Source organism: Ornithodoros turicata, chromosome 2 (assembly GCF_037126465.1).
Source record: "Ornithodoros turicata isolate Travis chromosome 2, ASM3712646v1, whole genome shotgun sequence".
NCBI classification, from domain to species: Eukaryota; Metazoa; Arthropoda; class Arachnida; order Ixodida; family Argasidae; genus Ornithodoros; species Ornithodoros turicata.
The window spans coordinates 77,745,649-77,769,231 of NC_088202.1; the positions used below are offsets into that span (position 1 = coordinate 77,745,649).

Consider the following 23,583-nt stretch of genomic DNA (forward strand, 5'->3'; position numbering starts at 1 on the left):
ACGATTGGGGAAGTTTCCTCTAGACCTCCATGGGGAACCTCGCACTTCAATCATCTCGATTCAATGGAGGGCTATCCCTGGGGGATACTGGCCTCGTTTCCGCAATGCTATGCCCATATGTACACGGTCGTGTGTGCCCCATTGGACGGTTTGATTTCAAACCTTTGTGGATAGTGCCACCATCGGAAAGACTACTTGCGTCGACATATTGAGTTTTGTTTCTTGAAAAAGTTTACCTTTCACTGACTATCTCGAGTTTCTCTGAGGCTTAACAATGGAATACACGATTCTGTCCTTGCTGACCTGTGCTGTGCTACGCGAGTTCCTATGGCATTGTTGGCGTACTGTACAGAATTTACATCTTTGCGATCATTTATGTGGCTGACATTAAGAAGCTTCATACAACGTGTTGGCGTTACGGTACGGTGTAGAGCTAAGTTAATTAAATTAACGCTTTGAATTTAATTAATAAAATAAGATGATCCACATTAGATGAAAAGTCGCCAAAGTAAGGACGACGTCCGAAGCCTCGCCGAGCCACCCCAATTTTTCTTTTCAGGAAATAAATTTTGATATACTTTTTTCACGCTCATTCACAGTAACAACGAGCCACGGGAACAAATACCTCTCTGATACATGAATGAATGAAGTGTCGCCTTCCTTCCCTGAATGCACATATGGACCAAACAAATTAAGTTCATAATTAAACGAAACTTTCTTAGTGAGAATGAGGAAAGAATCTGAAGAGGCAAATAAGGTTCAATCGATCCAGTTATCGGAAATCGTTCAACCATTACGAGACTTTGGCACTTTGGAAGAAGTTGATGATGACGGTGCTCAAATACATGCAACAGGGCAGTCGCGCTAATCTTTCAGGCTGATTGACGCTACATATTGCAGTAGGCACACAGAACAGTATCCGTTCCATATTCGTCATGCTTAGACGAGCACGAACAACGTGACATTGAGAACTGGCGCTCACGGAGCAGCAGAAAAAGCTATGACATTTTGCAAATCTTCCGCTGGAATATGGGAAATGTCATTCGTATGAGTGTACGATTTATGGAAGAGATATCAGAGCTCACGACCGACGAAAAGTCTCTCGGCGGCATTCGACTGCGGTGAACTTCATTTCTAAGAGTGTACGTAGCTAAAGTCACTATCCACACAATCCTATTGCTAAAAAGTCGTAGTGCGAGAGCCTGCTATAGCCAGCTGTTGCCGTATATCATCGTAACTGTCTCTCTCTGACCACCGTAATTTCCCTCATTTGATGTCCCTTAGACGTGGGTAAAATTTTACAGTTTTACAGCGGCATTCCATCGTGTGTGAACCTCAATAGTCACGACAAAAATGTTGCGAAACCGCCGCTTTGCGACAGACGAGCACTTCGTAAGCAACACATTTCGGCAGGACCCTGGAGCAGCATTGTAAGTCCTCCATATCTTGCATTAATAAGTAGAGGGAGGCATAGTCGTTTGAGAAGCCCGCATATAGTACACTGCGCAAGTGTCGCTTAAAACGGAGGCTTAAAACGGAGCTGTTTTATGCAACAACAAAAATTTTTAGCAAGGAAGAATAGGAACCTCCAAAGGTTTCCTTTCAGTCGGCGTCGGCATTGTACAAGTCAGCTTCACCTTACGCTTGCAGCGTAAGGTGAAGCGCGCTTTACATAACTTCCGCTTTTACTATGCAGTTTGATAAATATGTTTCCTTCTTTTTTGTACTCCACCTTCACGAATATCTCACAATGTGAGAAGTAACATAAGCGTCAGAATATTGTGACTCCCACATAACAATCGTCTCACGATCCTGTTTTGCCACCTAACAGTACTTATATAAGGGGAAGCTGTCTTGCTGTTTACAAATCGTTTGAAGCAAAAACCTCAGACCGGAAGACGCCAGTATTTCGAACAGAGTCTGTCCCTCGAGTGATTTTAAAGGGCCGTGGGGTTATCGGGGGCGGGGGGAGGCTATGAGGAGTTAGCGGACAATGCATCTCTAATGCAGGTTCCAAAGTCCCTCGCGTTTATTAATGATACATGGGATGAATATGTCTGTCACGCGTGGACCTGAATGTGACTCGTGGCACGCGCAACTACATGTGGACGAAAATATGGCATGGGATGTTGAAATTTTGAGGCACTGCTTTTGAGGGTTTGTTAGCTGGTTTGTTTAGCAGGTGTCGAGTGACAGTCAAGTTCGAGATGAAATGTAGAACAGTCAGCAGCAAAACATACACAATGAAAGAATGCAATGCAGTGAACGCAACTGCAAAGGAACCAGCTTTGACTATGCATGACTATTGACCGACGACGCAATAAGTAAGCCGAAAGGAGAGAAAAGCAGGGTGTTCTTTTCTCTCTCCCTTCGGCTCAATAGTCAAGTAGGGTCAGGGCTGCTTCCTTCCCCCTGCAATTGCGTTCACTGCATTGCATTCTTTCAGTGTGTATCCCCCTTTTCCGATTTGTGTCCCTGTGTCATATTGCAAACTCTACATGTTCTGTTATGAGCGCACCACTTCCCTTGTACCTGATGAAGCGCGGTTCATATAAGATTGTACATATTAAACTTAGAAAGCTTCATTGTTGTTCTTGAGTGTTCTGGCACGGCCCTTTGTAAAGGGCCGTGGTTCTAGTTTGTTTAGCGCAGTTCCTGTTAAGCGTGCTTCACCTAACGCTCGCAAGTGGAAGGCGAAACCAATGCGCATTTGATGCAATAAAATTGTAAAGCGAGTGCTTCACCTTTTCCCTTGCAATAGTAATAAAAAGCCGACTTGCCGGATAGCATTTCTAAATCAACAGAAATAACTGGCAACAAGGCTGGCTAATCTTTTAAAAGCAAACACGTCCAAGTTAATGGAAAATTGACATGGCCATAGGCAACTACGGATGATTCAGTCCGAATGTAACACTCGCGTAAATGTGCCAACCCCTTTACAGTGTCATCTCCATCCTATATCTGAGGACTTTTCGAACGCTGCCCATTTATAGTGTACCCGTAAATGAAATTTCCAAAATTAGATATTTAGATTTACGAGCGCTGTGATAATAGGGTGCGCTGCGAAAATAATTTTTTGCGGTCGCTCTTGATACGATGCATGATAAATTAAGCATGGTCTAAAGGGATTCGAAAATACCATTAATCCCTTAAATTGCGTTCCTGCTTTGATCATAACAACACAAAATCATGGCCGCTGCGCTTGCTCCCAAAGATACCATAGCACTAACATTACTCGAATATGACCTGGCACGCAAGCACAGCACTGAAAGCTTATGCCCCCACAAACGATTCAAGAAAAACGGGCAGATCAAATAATAAAAATTCAGTGGTTCCCAAACTTTGCCACCCCGCGGCCCATAAAAATATAGACGACCTCGTCGCGACACTCCCCCTCCGGTTTTCCTCGTCTCGATGCCGGACGTCTTCTGATCTCGGCGCATGAGCGTTAGCCAAAACAATACACTGACATATTATTGGAGCTATACATTCAGAGCGATTTCTCCGGGCCAAAAAGTCTTGCACAACGCCATGCTGCACTACCGCATACTTGCACAACTGCATGCTTCGCTCACCGACAACGCTCGCGAAACGGTTTTCTTAGGTTTTTGGCGTCCACTCTAATTCGAGAAGACGCCATTGCGCGGTGCGCCCGTGTATGCCACGATAGACGCAGACGCTGTGGCGTTTAGTGGGGTCGAGTGGACCTCACGGCATATATTTTGGCCCTCATGCACAAGTGAAAGCGAGGCTGTGGGATGCATCGACAGCGCCGCGTACCCCGCATGTAAGCGCACTTATGAGAAACCGCCGCGTCTGATGCCACGAGTTTCCTGGTAACGCACAAAAGCGGGCACGGCGTGGCATGTTTTTTCTTTTCTTTCTTTTTTTCTTTTAATTTGTGAGCTGCATCGTGACCCCTCCCCCCCCCCCCTCGGAGCATTCCGCGGCCCACAGTTTGGGAACCACTGGATTAAATGATAGACGAGCACAGATCCGTCATCTTTTATTTATTTATTCTTCCTTACTATAACAAAAACAAGAAGAGACGAAATGTCTGTTTATTGCGAAGGTTACAAGCTTTCGCCCACAGTTTGGCTTCTTCAGGTATGAATATAGTAGCCTGAGGAATGCTTATATAAAGAGCGAAAAAGAACCGAAAAAGACGCTACCTGAGGCAAGGAGAGAAACCCAACGCGCTATGTTTGCATCGCCCCTTCGTAGTCATGCCTGAGACGGAGGGTGAGGCACAACACACAGCGCGTTGAGTCTTCCTCCTTGTCTCAGGTAGCGTCTTTTTAGCTTCTTTTTCGGTCTTTATATAAGTGTTCCTCAGGCTTCTGTATCCATACCTGGAGAAGCCCAGACTCTTGGCGAAAGCTTGTGACCTATGCAATAAACAGATGTTTAATCTCTTTTTGTTTCTGTTATATCGAAGCAAGACTGTGCCTTTCTTCGTGCGTCAGTCTTCCCTTACCATACAACAGGTCATCACCTCACAAGCAGGGACGCCAGAGATCGTCACTATGTTGCTCATCGTGTTCGTACATCGAAACAGCGTTCTCAGACTAGACACTTACCCTATGAACGTCGTGTAGGTCGTGTTCGTGTCCGCGCATTAAAAGTGGAACATACGAGAAGGTGGCGCACTCAAGGCAAACGAGGAAGCCGATGTGGCCAATAGACGATTTCAGAAAATCCCAGTGCTCCTTGCGTACGCGTTGCATCCTGGGAGATTAATGGAATGAACTGTCCCTCACGTTTCGTTTTCGCTGACCTTGACTCCTCGTGGACAATCGGCCGAGAGACAAGGACCGGAACAGCTTGGAAACGTCCTCCTCCTTTGTTTCCAACAAGTCCCCATAGTTCAAAGCGGCGCTAAGCTCTCTGGGATTTTCTGAAGTCGTCTATTTCCCCATTCATCATCATCAGTGTATTTGTTGTTGTTCTTGATGATGAGGAAGCGATTGACATGCTTCGTTAACGCGACTATTTTACGTGTTTGCCTTTAAAGCATGCAAATGTGCTCAAAGTACACCGTTTCCGACGGGAGCTTTCGCAACATGATCAATGGGCAAGCTAAGCAATAGTTGGAAGCATGCGGGCGCACTACGTTGTGACTCGGAGGCCTCATGCGCCCGCGTAAGCCAATCACGGACGTGTTTAAATTTGTGGGTGGAATTTACCTGTAGGCGTAAACCTGTCCCGAAGTATAGTATAAAACGACGAACTGCACAGACTATGTCACGCGTCTCTTTGCGCAAGCGCTATTTATTTATTCGCTTACTCACATTTTCTTTGGTTTTGTTCTTAACAGCCCGGAATTGTGCTGAACGCACCTGACATGGCTACGCAATGCACTCGTCGTGAGCGCCGCAGGGAGCGTGGGTAGGCTTACACTGTGTTCCTCTGCTCGTGTGTTCCAGCCCCGGAACAGTTACTTTCCATCACGTTTACCAGAAGCCGTTGCCTCGTCCTGTGTTGCATACATGTATGTCAGCAGAGCTCGAGGTAACTCGTTACTGTAACTAAGTTCCTTTCTTTGGTAACTTGTAACTTAACTCGGTACTTTTGCGCCGTGGTAACTTTCAGAGGAACTCGTTTATTTTTTCAGGTAACTTTGCCACAGTAACTTAAGCTAAGTTCCAAATTACTTTTAGTTCGCTTTTCACTCACGTCCACTTATTTTCTTGCTTTCTCTAAGGTTCTTTCGTGGCATTTAATGTCACAGAACGTGATATTCAATCAATGACAGTATTCTATTCAGGAAGTAAGAACCGCTGCCACTGAAATGAAGGTGAACCATTGAGCGCCCACAGGGAGTAAGATGCAAAGCGTTCGAATTGTTGGACATAAACGAAAACGATCTAAGCGTGTTGCAATCCTCCGCAGGCAACTCAACGCCTAACTCAACTGCTCATGCGCGCTGCTCCTGTGTAGTGCTACTTTGTGTCCGAAGTAACTTGGAAATAACTCGTTCTTTTTTTTAAGTAACTCCGTAACTGCGAGTTACATTTCAGGTTGAAGAACTTCGTTATTAACTTAGTTACATTTTTCACACGGTAACTTAACTCGTAACGAGTTCTTGGTAACTTCTCAATCTATGTATGTTAGTATGACATACATGTACATGTGTGAGTATATATGTTATGCTGGAGAGAATGTCAAGAGAGCGAGTGCCTGTGCGTTCGTTTAATCAGGCCCCTTGATAAGTCGTCGTTGCCAGCGTAGCGTAATGATTATCGCGCTCGACCGGCAATCGAGAAGCGCGTGATTCGATTCCGGCCGCTGTCTGGCTTTTTCGGCGGCTGCCATATTTCAATCTTTCGAGGGTAAACTGGCTGCCTTCTAGACGCTCATACGTATCCCCGAAAAGAAGCCAGTACAAATCTGACGCATTACAGTTTCCCTGACTACATCTTCGTGAAGAAAATCAAGTCTTACTTATGAGGTTGACGTCATTCTCTATACAATACAGAGGCAACTCAGTCTCTGGTGGCTATGGACGACAGTGTGATGTGTGTTTTGTGCGGGCATTTCTTAGTGTAGAGCCTACTCTAAGGACTGCCGGCACAAAACACACATCCCACTGTTACGAAGGCAAGCAAACGTCCGTGATACTTAGAAATGCAACTTAGAAAGGGAGCTGCATGCAAACCACTTCATCTCTCTTGAATGCGTGCTAGCTGACAGACAGCTGAATTATTTATTAGTTGAATTATTATGAATCTCCGACTCCGAATCTCTCAAAAAATACCTTTTATAACCCAGCCCTTTGATATATATCTGAATTATTACGAATATCCGACTCCGAATCTCTAAAAAGATGTCGTTTATAACCCAACCTATCTAGGATTTCGTGTCATATTACTTTTCCTTCCTCACGGGCAGAGCTCTGTATTTCGTCCTGAAGGAACTCACGATCACGATCATCTGATAAGGCGCGTGATCGCTGTGCACCATGAGCGCGGTACTGGTCGGACTCATCCTCGCGCCACTGTTTATCGCAATCACAACGTCGAACGAATGAGTTGATCGCGCATGCTGCGATCACCATGAGGGTGGCTGCATGAGTGCGATCACGATATCAGGCAAAGGCCGTTCGTGTGATATCTAGGCATTATCGCACTCATGCGATGGCCTCGTAGTTGCGCTGTTGGCACATGGCACCTCCCAAGCAGCGAAATGTACTGAAAGTCGGGTGCGATAGGGGTGGACGGGTAGGTGGAAGGCCTTGAACAGACTCGTGAAGCTAAGGAACATCGATAAGACACATACCGTCCACCCCTATTGCACTCGACTTTCAGTACATTGTGCTGCTTGGGCTGGCACAATGCAAAGGCAGGAGGGCGTGAATTTCCTTTTGTGATTGTGCTTTCGGGCCAAAAATAGGCAAATCAAAGGTCGCAATGGCAATAAAAAGTTATTCGAGCCCGGGTGTGTGGTCTTTTGGGCAGCGCTTGTGCAAGCAACAGGTGTTGCGCCGCTGCTGCAGCAGCGAAGAATCATGTCTGATCGCTTTGATGAGCCGCACACCATGGGCACTAACATTTATGCTGTGTCTTCACTGTAACACGCGAAAGACTGGAAAGGGCCAGCGGCATGGCCGAGTGGGCTAAGGCGTCCGCTCGTTAGTGGTAGCCAAGGTCATGCTGAAGACTGGGAGGTGGTAGGTTCAAATCCTATACCACCGGCTGTGCTGTTTGACGTTTTCCCTGGGTTTTCAGAAGACTTTCCAGACGAATGTCGGCACAGTTCCCCCTGAAGTCGGCCAAGCACGCATACTAATCCCCCCTGTTCCCCACTCCTTCCTGCTGTCCTCACTCCATCTGTCCACGTCTCTACGCCGCTCATAGCCACAGTTGCTTCGCAGCGCTAACACGCAATCAAAAGAGAGAGAGAGAGAGAGAGACTGGAAAGGGAAGAATAGTAGGAAATTTCGAGGAAGGACAGAGCACGCTGTGGATCGTTCCAGGACACTATGCATCTACGGTGTCCTTGATACGGTGTTCACGGTGCCTGAAGTTCGGCAGACGTCTGAGCGTGACGCGTTTCTTGCGGAGGACTACGACAAGCAAGATGTCTGCACCTCTTCGAAACACAACACCAGTCGATATCCTAAGCTGGGTCGTCTAGCGGATGTCTGCTTTTGCATAGCCGCCGCTTCCGGTGGCGTTGAACGCCTTTTTTTCGGTGGCCGGTGCCATGCAAAGGGCGCGACGGTCCTCACTTCTCCAGACTACAATGGAAAAGCTCATCCACATGGCTGAAAGCGTGAAGGGGTCAAAATGGGCAGGAAATCGGAGAAATTCCACGACGTAGCCATTAAAAGCTCTCTTCGCTACACGTATTTCTCAATGTAAATGTTAAGAGATGTTTGTTCCTTCATGCATTTCTGCGCGCTGAATAAATAATTGGTGTTAGAAGCACAATGTTAGCTACCAATTATGACAGAGATTTCTGACGACGCCATTGGCCCTGTCGTCGCCAGTATGATGCCGGTACCGCGAAGCCAACTGCGGCAAGCACAGAACGACACACACCATCACCACATGCCGACATTGAAAAATTCTAGCATCGTGACAACAGACATTTGGTCACCTGGCAACAGGTTCACAACGGTGATCGGCGAAGACGAGATATGAAAAATTACCCAGGCAGCACAATGTACTGAAAGTCGAGTGCAATAGGGGTGGACGGTATGTGTCTTATCAATGATCTTTAGTTTCGGGAGTCTGTTCAAGGCCTTCCACCTACCCGTCCACCCCTATTGCACCCGACTTTCAGTACATTCTGCTGCTTGGGTAGAGACATCGGAGGATGATAGCAACAGTTGAGAAACCATCCAAAGCAAGCGTTATGCAAATATCCCCTCTTATATTTGAATTTTATGGGCAGGGGATGTTGAGGGCAGACAGCCGTGAAGCAACAGCATCAACCATAATTTAAAACTAATCAGAATGGGCCGGAACACAAGGCGTTGCGAACGCTACCAGAAAGTGCGCGCTTCCTTATACTTTGCGCTTCTGCAGAACAACATGACCGCGGTGATGAGCGCGATCACGCAATAATCGCGCTCAGGGAAAACAGCCTGATCGCAATCACATTGTAATTCCCATGAGTGCCTGCAGAGGCGCGGCATGGTGATCCCACAGGAATCAGGAAATACAGATTACTGCCGTGAGCGCGATCGCGATCACCGCAGGTTTTCCTGATGTTATTGCAACGCGCCAAGATCACCGCAAAGGCATTTCAATGACGATTGCAATCACGATTGCAATCACAGCCACACTCATCCCTTTAGTGATCGTGATGGCGGTTATTGTGGGTTATCGCAATCATGCGTGATTTCGCCGAGGTCTGCTCACGGGCAGGGGTCGAAACCGGAACTGAACCGTAACCGAAAACCGCAAAAAAACGTTATTTTTTGCCGAACCGCACTCGAACCGAACCGTAAACATTTTTTCTCTCCCCTTGAACGAACCGGAACTGAACCGAAAAAATATGATTCAGTAACCGGTTCGCCAGACGGTAAAAACGCCTATACGCCAAGAACACACACGGTCCTGACGATGTCCCCACAGTGTCATCGTGTCCTCGTCCTTCGAGGTGTATTCCGAGAATGTCCTGAGGATGACACTCAGGGACTGTCCGTGAAGAGTCATTCAGGGACGTCCTGTGCCCCTCCCTGTGGGTAACTACGTGGGACGAGAAATTTTACTTTGTTTAGTTTACCGGTTTACCTGCTCAAACTCTCTGAACACATTTGTTTTGTTTTTAGGCCGATCCTTGGACCGGATTGACATTTTTCTGAAACAAAGGGTGGTCCAGCGTAAAATTCTCTGCCTCCGAAAAGGATGACTGTCTACGATACATTGAGCATTTCTCGTGGAAAGGACAGAAATGCGCGATTCTGTCGCACTGCTTTTAACTTTCAAAAGTCCTACCTGAATGTCTCAAAACAAAAGGAGTAAGAAACATAGACTTTGCAGTGATTCAGAGCTCATACTTCAATCAATTCCTCGCTTGGCGCATTTTTTCTTTGCGTAATCGAAAGAAACATGGACAGCTCACCCTTCGTTTTGTGTTGCAGCGAGGGTTGACGTAACCCTCGCACGAAGGGTGGCGTAACAAGCAACAAATAGTATCTGTTTTCGCTTCGGAAGAGAATTCTAGTGCCTTTCCGAGTGTTTTTTTTTTATATATCTTTTATATCCATCTCTGCTTCCTTTTTCAACCGCTGCACTTATTGTCCGCTATGGAATGCGCTAGGAACGAACAGCCAGACTTTATTGCGGCAGTTAACCAATCTGAATGGAATCCGTATGCAACTGTTTTTTTTCGCATGTGGAATAAGAAAAACGTTGATATCGGTTGAATGTGCCAGCACATTAAAAATAAAAGAAATTTAGAAAGAATGGTTCATCCTAGAAGTGCTCTGGCGCTGTTCTAAACTTGTCCTCACGTGGCGTCTGTGAATGCTCTGAGGATACCGTGGGGATGCTATATTAGTGCCAAAACGACATGTTGAGGATGATTTGAGGATCAGATTCACCCGCCTGGGGATGTCACCCCCGCCCATGCATGATGCTCTTAGGATCTCCCTGGGATGATAGTGTGTTGTCGGGGTACCTTCCCACTCGACTGCCGCGTATACCAGCTCACTACATCCCTCGGAATCTTGCCGAATTCACAGAGCGGACAAATTGATAAACGAAGTAGTGGTGAGCCAATGCACCTCCTGTAGCCTCACCTCCAAAAGGTTCACGACATCCCTGTACATTTTTGTGGCTCGAGTAAAAAAAAAAGAGTGCTACACGACAGGTATACTTTGCATTGTTTCCTCGGCTGCTTCCTTTCATTCAGCGTCGCAGTGTGAAGGCGATATCAATTTTAATAGTTCATAGTGACATCCACAAGCAACGCAGACCTCTAGCGACCATGGGAAAGAGTTTGGCGTGTGGTCCAGAGCACGGAAGAAGGAAACACAGGAGCGGCCTCTCGCGCTGTTTTTAACGGGGAGCAGCGTGCCGGCCTGCGTATATGGGACTCTGGGATACTCCAATTTACCACGTGATCGCTTTCTTCTCTTTTTTTCTTTAGAAATTTGCGATAGCCTTTTGCAATGGAGTGCAATGGTATGCTGTACGCCATTTCCCAGCACTTTTCGGTACAGTAAAGGATGATCTGCTGTGAGCTGCATGGCAAGCCATCGCCGGAACTTGTTATTCCGTCTCACATGTGGTACACTGATTAGCACACGTATACCCGTAACGGTACACAGCACACGTAAACCGGTTCGAACCGATAAATATCGGTTCAAACCTTTATTTTGGTTGCGCTGAACCGGGACCGAACCGATAACCTTGAACCGGAACTTGGACCGAACCCCCCAAAATAACGGTTCCGAGCCCTGCTCACGGGTCACGACAAGGCACTCGCGCAACGAAAGAATCACGTAATCCTCTTTTCCCGGTTACGAAGAACGGGTATCAACCTTTTCTATCTCCCTACATAATCCTTCACGAGTACGTCACGCTGCTATGCATCCGACAGAAAACGAGCACGGCATACATCATAGATGCTTTCATTTCAGTGGCCCATGCGGAGCATAAAGGGACAGCACGATATATGTACATACGTATCCCGCTGTGGAAAATAATTCATGTCGTCAGCGTACACCACAGGCGGTCTAATATACAATATAGATGTGTAAAATACAAGCACGGGAGGGCATGTAGTACATCCGTTCGTTCGCGAGGCAAAGGCGAAAATATGATCATCTTAGCAGTCAGGGACAGGCAGAGGGAGGCATGGTAGGTGGGATCGTGAAATGAATTTTGATAGATTGCAGGGAAGCCGTGTGGTTTCCGAAGCACGTACTTCACGTCATCTTGTCAGCGATGACTTTTAAAACTGCTCCGAACATTTTCTCCTACGGACGTCATCGAATTCTGTTTGGAAAATTACAGACAGAAAAGAGTCCACTTTATCTGGCACTTGTCAGACGGCTTGCACATTCCCCTTCCGTTTTGAGGGCCTCTTGACGCGCACTAGGTTCTGGGATCCCTTAGAGCGGAACGAGAATGCGGTGGAAAGTCTTAACCCACCTGGGCAGCGCTTCCTGTACGCGCACCGAGCCCGTGTTCAATGCACTGCTAATACTATTGAGAGGGTACCTTGAAGTGCATTAGGCTCTAGGGGTACTTCAGGAGCCGTGCGAGAATACGGTGGAAAGTTTCAATAACCTCGGCAGTGCTTCATGCACACGCAGTGAGGGCATGCTCAATGCACTGCTAATGGTATTGAGAGGGCACCTTGAAGCGCACTAGGCTCTAGGGATCTCTCAGGGCGGTGTTAGAATACGGTGGAAAGTCTCAATAACCATGGCAGCGCTTCCTGCGCGCGCAGTGAGGGCATGCTCATTGCACTGCTAATTGTACTGAGATGGCATCTTCAAGCGCACTAGACTCTAGGGATAGCTCAGGGCGGTGCGAGAACACGGTGGAAAGTCCCAATAACCTCGGCAGCGCTTCCTGCATGCGCACCGAGCACGTGGTCAATGCCCTGCTAGTGCTATTGAGAGGGCACCCTGAAGCGCACTAGGCTCTAGGGATCTCTCAGGGCGGTGCGAGGATACGGTGGAAAGTCTTAATAACCCCGGCAGCGCTTCCTGCACGCGCAGTGAGGGCATCATCAATGCACGGCTAATGCTGATGAGAGGGCCCCTTGAAGCGCACTAGGCTTTAGGGATCCCTCAGGCCAGTGCGAAAATACGGTGGAAGGTCCCAATAACCTCGGCGGCGCTTCCTGCACGCGCACCGAGCCCGTGTTCAGTGCACTGCTAATGCTATTGAGAGGGCACCTTGAAGCGCACTAGGCTCCTGGGGTCCCTCAGGGCGGTGGGACAATACGGTGGGCGGTGGAAAGTCCCAATAACATCGGCGGCGCTTCCTGCAAGCGCACCGAGCACGTGGTCAATGCCCAGCTAGTCCTATTGAGAAGGCCCCTTGAAGCGCAATAGCGCGGCAACTGCGTCACTCACGAAAGGAGTCGTACGTTAGCACAGTCAGCACGTTAACACGTTAGCGAAAGGCTCAACGCTGAATACAATGAGTGTTTTCTAAAATTACGGTGTTGTTGCCTTAGCAAAACACATGCATTAAGAATAAGACATTATCCACACCGTCCACCGTTACTTCCCTCAGTTCTCTACAGGCTCCGCGTAGACTACAATTAAGTAAAAGCCACCTTTGCTTCATCAGTAACTACTATCCGAAGTGTTACACGTAGAATACCGTTTACTTCTGTTTGGGAATTAAATTGCGCACTTTCTTTCTCCCTCGATACCGTTTTGCACGTTCCGGCATGCTCGTGGCCTTCACGGCTGCGGCACCGTTACCTTCTGTTCTGTACATTCTTAATTACGTTTTTCCAGCTCGTTTTCTTCATTGTAGGCGCTGCTGTACCCGGCATTGCTTTCAGGTGATGTTCTTCGGTAATGGTGGCTCGTTCATACAGAGGCTCAGCGACGGAAAGGGTTTGGTACCATCTTTCATGTCGCAAAACAGTGTCTTGTCCTTAGCGATGCAAGAGGCGCACTGACTCACTGCTGGCAGAGCGAGCAACTGCTTTGTCACGTGATCTTGTGATGTCTTATGAGGGGAGGGAGCACGTCCAAGAGTGCAGCAGCTGCTGAGGAAGTCGCATAAAGGACAGAGTAATACAGAGTGTAGGAGATGCCTTTGTACTTGAGGAGCTCGTATAGGTTGACAGCCGTATTTTGGCTCCGCACTCACGGTTGCCACGTATCTGGATTCCACCCGAGCAGTTCGGAAATTCAAGGGCCGTGTTCGGTGTCTGGGTGAAGGTGTAATCCGGACATAAAACGTTCGGATATTGACGAAGTCGTGGTGAAAACTTTACGGCTTGAGTTTTTCGTTTGCGTCACCGTCGCCAGAGATTGAGCGATTGCTAAAATGAGCAATCAAAGCTACGTTGAGTCACTTGAATATACTGTAGACAACTTCTCATCTATTATTGGAACCTTCCGTACCCAGCGCTCAGCTTTCGAGTCTCAAGAATTTGATACGGTCCCTCACAATCCACTTCATCCAATCCAAGACACAGCAAAAAATGGAAGGAGTCGTGGCACGGCCCCACAGTAACATCTCCCCATGGAACCCGCAGCTTGAGATAGTTCACACAGAACTGGGCACAGTCCCCCCCCCCCCTTCCCCCGATGTTCTGTATTTGCTGAAGGAATAGGTGGCTACCCAACCTCAGGGACCCCATGAGCATGGCATGCATGCAGAAACGCTACCGAGGCTATTGAGTATGAGCCTTGAAGCGCACTAGGCTAAGGTCCATTAGGGTGGAGCGAGAATTTTATTTGTAATACTTCTCGCGACTGACTCGCTGTGGAAGGAGGGACACACAAATGCAAGAATAAGAACTGTGCGCATATTCCAGTTCCAATATAAACATAACAGAGTACAACCACAACAACAAAAAAAGAAAGGCAAGAAGGTTAACGCTATGCCAACAAACATGAATCTGTACTAATATATATATATATATGTATATATATGTTTGTAAGTAAAATGTCGCCATGCCAGTACTGGACAGCTGCTTCGGCCTTGTTGGGCCATCATCAGCAGTACGCAGGCAGGCAACGTTTGACTCAAACGTTGCCTGCCTGCGTACTGCCTGTACTGTACTGGAATGTACTGCCTGGCGATGTTTGACTTACAAACATATGCTACACGTGCAGCCAAAGAGCTCTTGCTAATTTTCTTTTCTCTTATATATAGGGTGTCCCAGAAAACGTGTCATTGAATTATAATAAAAAAACTACACCACCTAGAGTCATGCGGTCAATAGCATTTGTTCTTACTGGGTTTTTGCCACCTTCTCATGCGAATGTCGTGTAACGTACGTTTAATTATGTAAATTTTTGCGAGCTTAAGTCGGAAATTTGCCTAGTAAATATCACTTTTTTACCCTACCAATGTGAAGAGCGTGTCTAATTTAGTCAAATTAATTATAATTGACAGGCATATTGAGGAGCTATCCCATCGGAAAAAATAGCCGAACATCATGCTCTACGGAGGTCGCACAGAATAGCGCACGATGAATTTTTCAGCGCGATCTTTGTCAGTCCGACGAAAGGAGGTTGGAAACCCAGCCCTCCACGACATCGCAGAAAGAGATAAAACAGGCACGGCTTATCGCGTTCGACTTTCGCTGGGATATAATGCTTTCCCTCTCCCCAATTTTAGGAACTGTTACTTTTTCTACTATCACTCTGTGGGCTGGCTTCGGAACCTCCTTTCGTCGCACTGAGAGCGATTGCGCCCAAAAAGTCATCGCGCGCTATGGTCCGGTGCTCCGAAAAGCATGATATTCGGCTACTTTTTCCGATGGGATAGCTCGTGAATATCACTGTGCACACACGCTCTTCACATTGGTGGGGTAAAAAAGTGATCTTTACTAGGCAAATTTCCGACTTAAGCTCGCAAAAATTTACATAATTAAACTTGGAGTACATGACATTCACATTAGGAGGTTGCAAAAACCTAATAAGAACAAATACCGTTGACCGCATGATTCTAGGTGGCGTAGTTTTGTTATTGCAATTCAATGACACGTTTTCTGGGACGCCCTGTATATATACGTATATATATATAAAGGAAACACGATCATGAGTCACGATAAAGCTCAGTAATACATGAGACAAAAGAAGGGAGGGTGTCGCAATCAATGGCCGTCTGGTGCAACTTATTCCATTCATCAATGGTTTTAGGGAAAAAGGAGTACCGTAAGCAGTTTGTTTTGAAGCGATATTGCACTAAAAGTTTGGTGTGCTTTCGTCGTTACGTATGGACCAAAGAGTTTTTAGGCACATTATTTTGTTTCTGACATGAAGATTCAGAAGCCCTGCCGACTGGAGCATTTGAGTTGGTGAGTGAAAACGGGAAAATTTGTTGTACATGAAGCGAATAGCTCGTCTTTTAATCATTTTAAGCTCTTTTATTCTCGTTCTAACTTACGGGAACCAAACGAGAGACCCATAGTCAATTACCGAACGTACTAAGGTCTCATAGGCAATTAGCTTCACGTGTTGATCGGCATCGCCAAGATTTCTCCTCAACATACAAAGCTTTCTACTGGCCCTGCTGATAACATGGTTTATATGTTGGTCCCACTTCAAGTCTTAGCTAAATGTAAGACCTAGGTATTTATGTTGCGAACACGACGGTAATTGTCGGTGATGTCGCAGGAGCATCACTATCGGTATTCGCCATTTTCCACATGGGGTACTTTGCCATTTGTCGTAAACTTTGTGCTTAAGTTCACACCGCAGCATCTCAGGCATCAATCTCTCCCAGCTCCTTCTAGAGTATTGTGACGTCACATCATCCGATCACTTCTACTGGCTGCAAAGAACGGTCTGCTACAGCGTGGGGAGAAAGGCGATCGGTCGACTATTCTGTGTCAGACGCAGGACGGGGAGCGCCAAATACAACTGCAAAAAGAAGCCTTGGAAACTTTTGGGGGCATGACTCGCGATTGAGTGGACGGCGTAGTGCTGCACACTGGCAGCTGAGGGAAGAATTTTTGCTGACCTGCTAGATTGAAACGTCTCGTGTGCGCCGGGATTGCGCCCTGCACTTGTACTTTTTGAGCGAATATGTGTCCCAGGGCTTGTAATACTAGTTTTTACTACCCACGACATGTTCCCGGAGGAACAGCCCTGCAGACATGCTCTCTTTTTCGAGCACTTTGATTCTTCATTTGAGAGGTCATCCCTAAGACCCCGGGTTTTCCGCGATTCCGCGAAATATCGCGGAATCCTTCGTTTCGCGCGGAATTTTAGGGAATCCCTTATTTTTAGGGGTGTGCGGATATTCGAGTTCTCGAATTCGAATCAAATATAAATCACTCGAAGTATTTCATTCGCGAATCGAATGCCCAATATTCGGGTTTCCGAATATCCGACTATTCGCAAAATATGAACGACAGCTCTCGAAAGTGGGCTTCACCTGACGCTTCCCTGCATGAGGTGAAGCCTGCTTTACGAAATTGCCCATGCTGCAGGACCAACACAGACGGATTGTAGATTAGCTTAAGATAACGTAAGCCCAAGTTTATTGTGCATACTCCGCCTGAGGAAGGGGCGGCGTCCCTCCCGTGTGCGGTTTAGCGGTGGCAGTAGGGGATTTTGATTTGATGTTTGGGAGTTTGCCTAGACTCTTAAATAATGCCTACAGCCCAGAAACAAAAACGGTGTCCTAAAGATGTAACTTTCACAGGGCATGTATTGTAAGCTCCTTCCTATAAAGTTCCTATAAACTCTGTAGATGCCGAAACATCTTTCAGCAGGTACAAAATGATTGCAGGCAAACACAAGATATCATGTATCTAATGCTGAGCCACAACAGTGCTTCGAATCTGTAATTTTATAACATATTTTTTGTTACCACATTATCCAAGTAAATAAAGTGTTTCCCATTTCAAGCAGCCGTTGACTGCTTGACGCGGAAAACCGCGGAATTTACAAGTCGGTGCCGCAGAATTTTGAATTTGCCGCAGCAGAAAACCAGGGTCTTAGTCATCCCCTACTGACACATTGCGCCGAAATATGGAACGCGAACTTCTGTGCGCGAGATTTCAATTCTTTTTCTTTTCTTTCCTTTTTCATTCCTTTCTTTTCATCCCTGTTTCCCTTCGGTACTATGGAGAAGGTGATTATGATTGGCATTGTCCTGCTCTTGTTTTGCTTAACCTTTTGCTTCACCACCATTGTTTTGCTAGCCTGTATCTCCATCATTTATGATCATTGTCCTTGCCTACATAATTCTCCTGCCTGTTATATGGGTACCTATGCAAACTATTCACTAAAAACTATGGCCATGAGGCAAGGAGAACTCATGTCAAGGTCATAAAGTAATGAGAATGTTCAGGGAGACTGAGAATTCCTATATTTTTTTGCACGACAAGCTGTACTGGAAATGTAGAAAAAAAAGTATAACAAGAAGATATAATGAAGCTTACCTCTCGTTTGGCATGTCGCTGCTGCTGACAATGCTGGAGGACTCGGATTCTTCTACACTCAGAAAGCTTGAGTCGTTTCCTGTGTCAAATGTGTTTAATATACTCAAAACTAAAATAAAGTTACCGTATTGAAATAACAACAGAGATTACACAAGAACATGGTGAATTCGCATGGTCATTTCCTGGCAGAGCTTTGCCAGATTCTCAGCACTTGCGTTCGCTTGGCCAAAACGTACCAATGTACCAAAACGTACCGGGTGTTAGCCTGGCGGTATCCTAGCTACAGGAATCTGCCAGCTGGCACTTTTTTTGTTCTTTTTTGTCCTGTCCTGATCAGGCCAGGCAGCGCATTGTCAAACTGCATCCAGTGTCCTCACTTCCGCACCGCAAGGGCCCGCGTTGGCTCAGTTTCGCCCGCACTACAGTGAAACCAGCGTATAACGATATTGAAGGTTAATCGCGAATTCCATCGTTATACGGGGTACATCGTTAAACGAGGGTTGACGTAAATAGCCCCGAAAAGTCGCGCGCCACCCCGCGTGTAGCAAAAAAAACAGATGGTTAAAAAATACGCGAAGCTGTGTGACATCGCACTGGCTTGGGAAAACAGCGATCAGAACTCGTGGAGGGAACCAGGGAACATAGCAGGACAACGTCTGGCAACACTACACGTCACCATTCCGCAAGTCGGCTTCACCCAATGCCTGCGTGCTTTAGGAGAAGCTGGCTTTAGAACACTGTCGCGCGACTCGCGGGTGGAAAGCACGTGCTAGGTCTTTTGAATCATCTCGTGAATTTGAGCAGCATTGGCCAAATACGAACACACAAATGCGTTACCATCCACCTCTTTCACTGATTGTATTGGAAAATGAACAGTCGTTGTCCATTTTCCTGCCTCAATTTTTATTTTGGTTTAATTCTTTTGATGTGAATTTCGGACACGAATTTTTTCCGCCACCCCGTGAGATTCGTATCATCGAAATTCTACTGTATCTTATCGCGGCGAAAATCGCCGCGAGGTTACGCGTACGGGACAGCGCCCAACATCGTTATACAAGTACTCGGAACCGCGGTTTCCATCGCTATACGCGGGTCGTTTCCCCGTAGAAACACTGTATATTTTGACGGTAAAACCATGAACCATCGTTTTACGAGGGGTATCGTTATACGCGATATCGCTATCCGCGGGTTTTACTGTATACCCGCATGCTGAAGTTAACATGAGTTAGCAGACGACGCTACTGGAACACAAGCAACCGCGATGCCCCTAGCGTGATCCAAGCGACTAAAAGCGCTAGATTCCTGGCATTCATGTTCGGGTGGCAACGGTCACGTGATCCAGCGCGGGCGCCGACCTAGCAATTTCCGAGCGCTACGCAGTGTTACCATGAAATGGCCACGCGAATTTGCCATACGCTTAATGGGAATTCAAGGACTTGCAAATCAAGGCAGCAAAAGGAGCCTGCTGTTTTTCGGCAGATTTTACCTCATGCAGTGCCTGCGATATAGGACTCATTACTGCCATTCTCCAAAGCTTTGAACAAATAGTGAATCATCTTAAAAATGAACAATAGCCGTTCACTTCTCACGCATGAGTAACTCAAAACGTTGATTGACAATTAGGCATACCAAAAGAAAGTAAATCATATGGACTCAGATGCATCAACTAATTTCTGAAAGCGATTGCCCATCTGGTAGAGCTGTTCACACAAAGCGTCATCCAAGGCATAGTATGGTAGAGTATCGTCTGCAAAGTTTCTGGGTGTTTTACTGCATGAACACCTTGACTGGAAATCACATATTCTGGATGTTCAGACCAAGATTCTTCCCGGTCTTCTTGCACTTGCGAAAGTCAAATCTATTTTAGCTACCAGAGTCCTTCTTCTAATATATCACACATTGATCCAGAGCCACATAAATTATGCATTAGAAGTTTACAGACTCACATACACATCCCATTTGAACAGATTATATATACATTACACAAAAAAAGGGGCACTTAAGGTTGTGCTATCATTACATCCTCACACTTCTGTTAGTTTCGCCTTTTCCTTTTTGTCTGTAAGTAGTGTTTTTGACTTGCCGTCCTTGTGCATAAATTCATAAACAGGATCTGCAATTCATCAATAATCTCCCTACAACTTTATTCATCGTACTCACTTCGTACTGGTAACCTTACTCTGAAGCTTTCAATTCCCAGAACCAATTTCCGGCAGTTTGCCGTTGCATTTTTGGGTGCCAAGATCTGGAACATTTTGCCTTTGGCTGTACATCAGACTACCTCCTTTTGTAAATTGAAACAGGAAGTCAAAGTGTTCTTTTCTACTGGTAACGGCAATCAATAATTTTCGACGTCGTCAGATTTTGTTTGCTGTTTTGAAGTGTGCTTGTATGTTACTTTTTGCTTGTTGTTATTTTTTGATGTTGTCAGATTTATGTTTGTAGTTTCAAAGTGTGTTTGTTGTTACTTTGCTGTATCCTCACAAGGCAGTGACACTGTGACGTTATTTTTTGTATCTCGGACTGCGTCGCGGGTTTACCATGCAGTCCCATTTCTTACATGTTTGTGTAACGTTTGTGTAATTTGGTTATATATACTGTCAAAAGGTGCCATAGTTACCATAATGGGAACTGTTGAAATATGCAAGTTGTTAAATTACCAAAGGTGACTTTACAATCCCATCAACTTTTTTTATGCTTATATCAAAGAGTGTCAATAGGCACAAGAGTGAAATGCAACTGTTGTTGCTAGCAGTTTAGTTATGGTGTAAGAATGAGAAGTAAGATTCTGAAGTTACCAGGTATTCTCAATGAGTCCATGTGTAGGTGAATATTGTTCCAGTGACTTTGGGTAGCAGGCTTGAAGACGGTGTCCTAAAGAGCAAAAACACCATATGGAGTGCAAAAGCATAAGAAATAGAAAAGAAACATATATGATCCACGATATTCCAGCCTACAGGATTAAAGACTTGGTGGGGGACAAGAGATTTGCAAAGTTACAAAGCCTCAGTGTGGAGTTAACCTTCCCACTGAATACGCTTTTAAAAATGTGACACAAGGCTACTTGAGACCAGGTTTGTACAAGGTACATACTCACAAAAATATTTAAGTTAAGTTACTGAGTACCAGGCAAAAAAAGTAACTGAGTAGAGTACTAAATACCCAATCTTTAAAAGTATTTCAGATAGAGTATTAAATACTCTCAAAACTAACTCGTTACTTTCAAGATACTTTGATGTCACTGTTGGAATTCGCTATCAAGGAAACATGAAGAGCGTGAAGTTGAAAATGGCGTTGCTAAATAGCATTATTATCTCGCAGGAACAACTGCTTTTCAAAATGACTATCCGATAGCCTGCCCTGGTTTTTTTAAACACATTACCACCAATACTGAACAATTGCTCTAGAGAAACGATGGAACTTACTGTCGTATTCCTCCTTATCGTTCAACCTCATAAACAGTTATTAATATTTAATGTGTCCTCTCTCGCTACGGCTTTCGGAACAGGTCTTCTATCCTGCCTGATAGGGGTCTCAATGGTTTACCTGCGTACCCTTCAGGACAACACCTCTTCTCCAGCACGCTCCCAAACCCAAAGCGCTGCATGCCTCTCCTTCCCAAGAGAGACATGGATGTCCCCAATATCCCAGACACTAAAGCATATATACAGCACGAAGTGCATTACCCAGAGAAAAGAGAATCTTTCGTTCAACCTCCGTGTCATGCACAAAGAAGTATCCTCAAAGTATTTAAGACAGACTACTAACTACACTGACTAAATACTGACCATTGAAGCTATTTGCAAGATACCAAGTTAGTCGCCAAAGTATTTAAGATACGTAACTTAAATGTACTACAAGTCTGCCTCAGACTAAAATATCTTCATTCTTCAGCAAACATGCATATTCACTAATCTTTTACTTGGGCTACTATTACAAGTACACCTTCATTAACGTAACTTCGGCTGGCAACTGCACGAGAGCTCGTACATCATGATACTCTAGTACAGTAGACGATCAAGTTACGTGCCCTTGTCAACAGCGTTGTGAACGGGATCAAGTGTGCTAGCGATACAAAGATATAATCATTTATAAACCCAAATACCTGTAAACCAGTAAAATTGAGGTGCCATTCAACTGCATTTTAGTTCATCTACTGGCAAAGAATACAGTTCCTTACACATTCTGAGTCCGAGGACGAGCTGCTGTCATCCACTACATGTGTTGAGCTTTTCAGAGGCATGAGATCTCTCAGCTGCTGGTCCAAGGCATCAAGCTTCCGCTGTTCCTATAGCAGAGCCGCCAGTCTGTTAGAACTTATTCTGAGCAGCCCTCGAGAATATCTTATGCTGTATCTAGTCATGTGATATCTTATCTCTCAAGCAAAACACAATTAGTAGCAGATGAACTTGTCTGATCATCAGCCCCATACCTTTGGTATCGAAGAGAAAATACAACAACAATAACAGTGACCACTGTGGAAGCACAACACAGCAATGCTTCAAGATTTTGCTTCAAGATTTAAAACCGTCACTCAACCATCTGGCCGTAAAACTTCCTCTTTTCCACAGCTACAGGCTTACCCACTTTATGTGCAAAGCTACCCAATATACTCATTTCCCTGTGTTTCGGAAGCTCTGTACAAATCAGTTTCTTTTTTGTTACTGAGCAACCAAACATTGGCATCTTGTCTGTCATAGAGTCGCCGACCGACTCGACAAGTATAGCGCAAAAGTCTGAATAATGGAGTAGTGAAAAACGAATCTGACTGAAAAAAAGGACTACTTTATTCACTCTTGTACTTTATTCAGTTCTGTGGAGCCTTGTCAATGTACTGTTGATGAACATTCTTCTGTTTCTGTGCCTCATTTCATCATAATACACCAACGAAAGTACCGCCTTCCTCAGGTGAGAGTTCGACGGCCGCACCGTATCCTGCACGTCATCCTCAAAGTTGGTCTCGCTATTCGATCCATCAAGCACTTGCCAAACGATACCCTCCAGCCAGCAGTTTTATACCGCAGGATGCAATTTGAGATGATATCGAGGATACAGATAATATCCAAAATGGTGGTGATAATTTGCGGTGGTGCAGTTGGCTTGCTCGGTGCTGCTTGCTGGGGGCAGCATTCACATGCCTGATGAAGTCCGAAAACTCGAGCAACAAAATGTACGGCATCCGAAATTTCAGGCGCTGTTTTCCATTAACTCTGTGGGGCGACCGACAGCATTCTCGATGTGAACTCGGGGGTGTGACAGCATCTAAATAATCGAGCACGTTCGAAAAAACGGCATCCGAAAAATCGGTCCACTGCTGTACTTCGATAACAGCAGCCTACGCATCGTATTTTCGTCACGTGATGTTACAATGAGCGGCCAATCATCATGTTACAGTGAATGCCACCCATATCATGCAGTCTTTCAATTTCAACCTGTTTTGTGATAGAAACTCGGCATACTGGACATGCTAGATGTGTAAATGCTGGCAGAGATCATCACAGAGGAACCCAGTACTGCTTCCTGCAC

The 23,583-nt window shown here is 45.7% G+C and overlaps 1 protein-coding gene across 2 annotated transcripts in view; it reads right to left on the reverse strand.

Moving 5' to 3' along the window:
- The window catches only part of LOC135385588 (pleckstrin homology-like domain family B member 1), a 292,580-nt gene that overhangs the window by 192,727 nt on the left and 76,270 nt on the right, over positions 1-23,583 (reverse strand). For both annotated transcript variants that reach the window (XM_064614999.1, XM_064614998.1), the window contains 3 exons: positions 22,238-22,345; positions 20,856-20,931; positions 18,058-18,136 (listed from right to left, as the gene is read on the reverse strand). In XM_064614999.1, the coding sequence (XP_064471069.1) occupies positions 18,058-18,136; positions 20,856-20,931; positions 22,238-22,345 (263 nt within the window). The remainder of the gene's footprint in view (positions 1-18,057; positions 18,137-20,855; positions 20,932-22,237; positions 22,346-23,583) is intronic.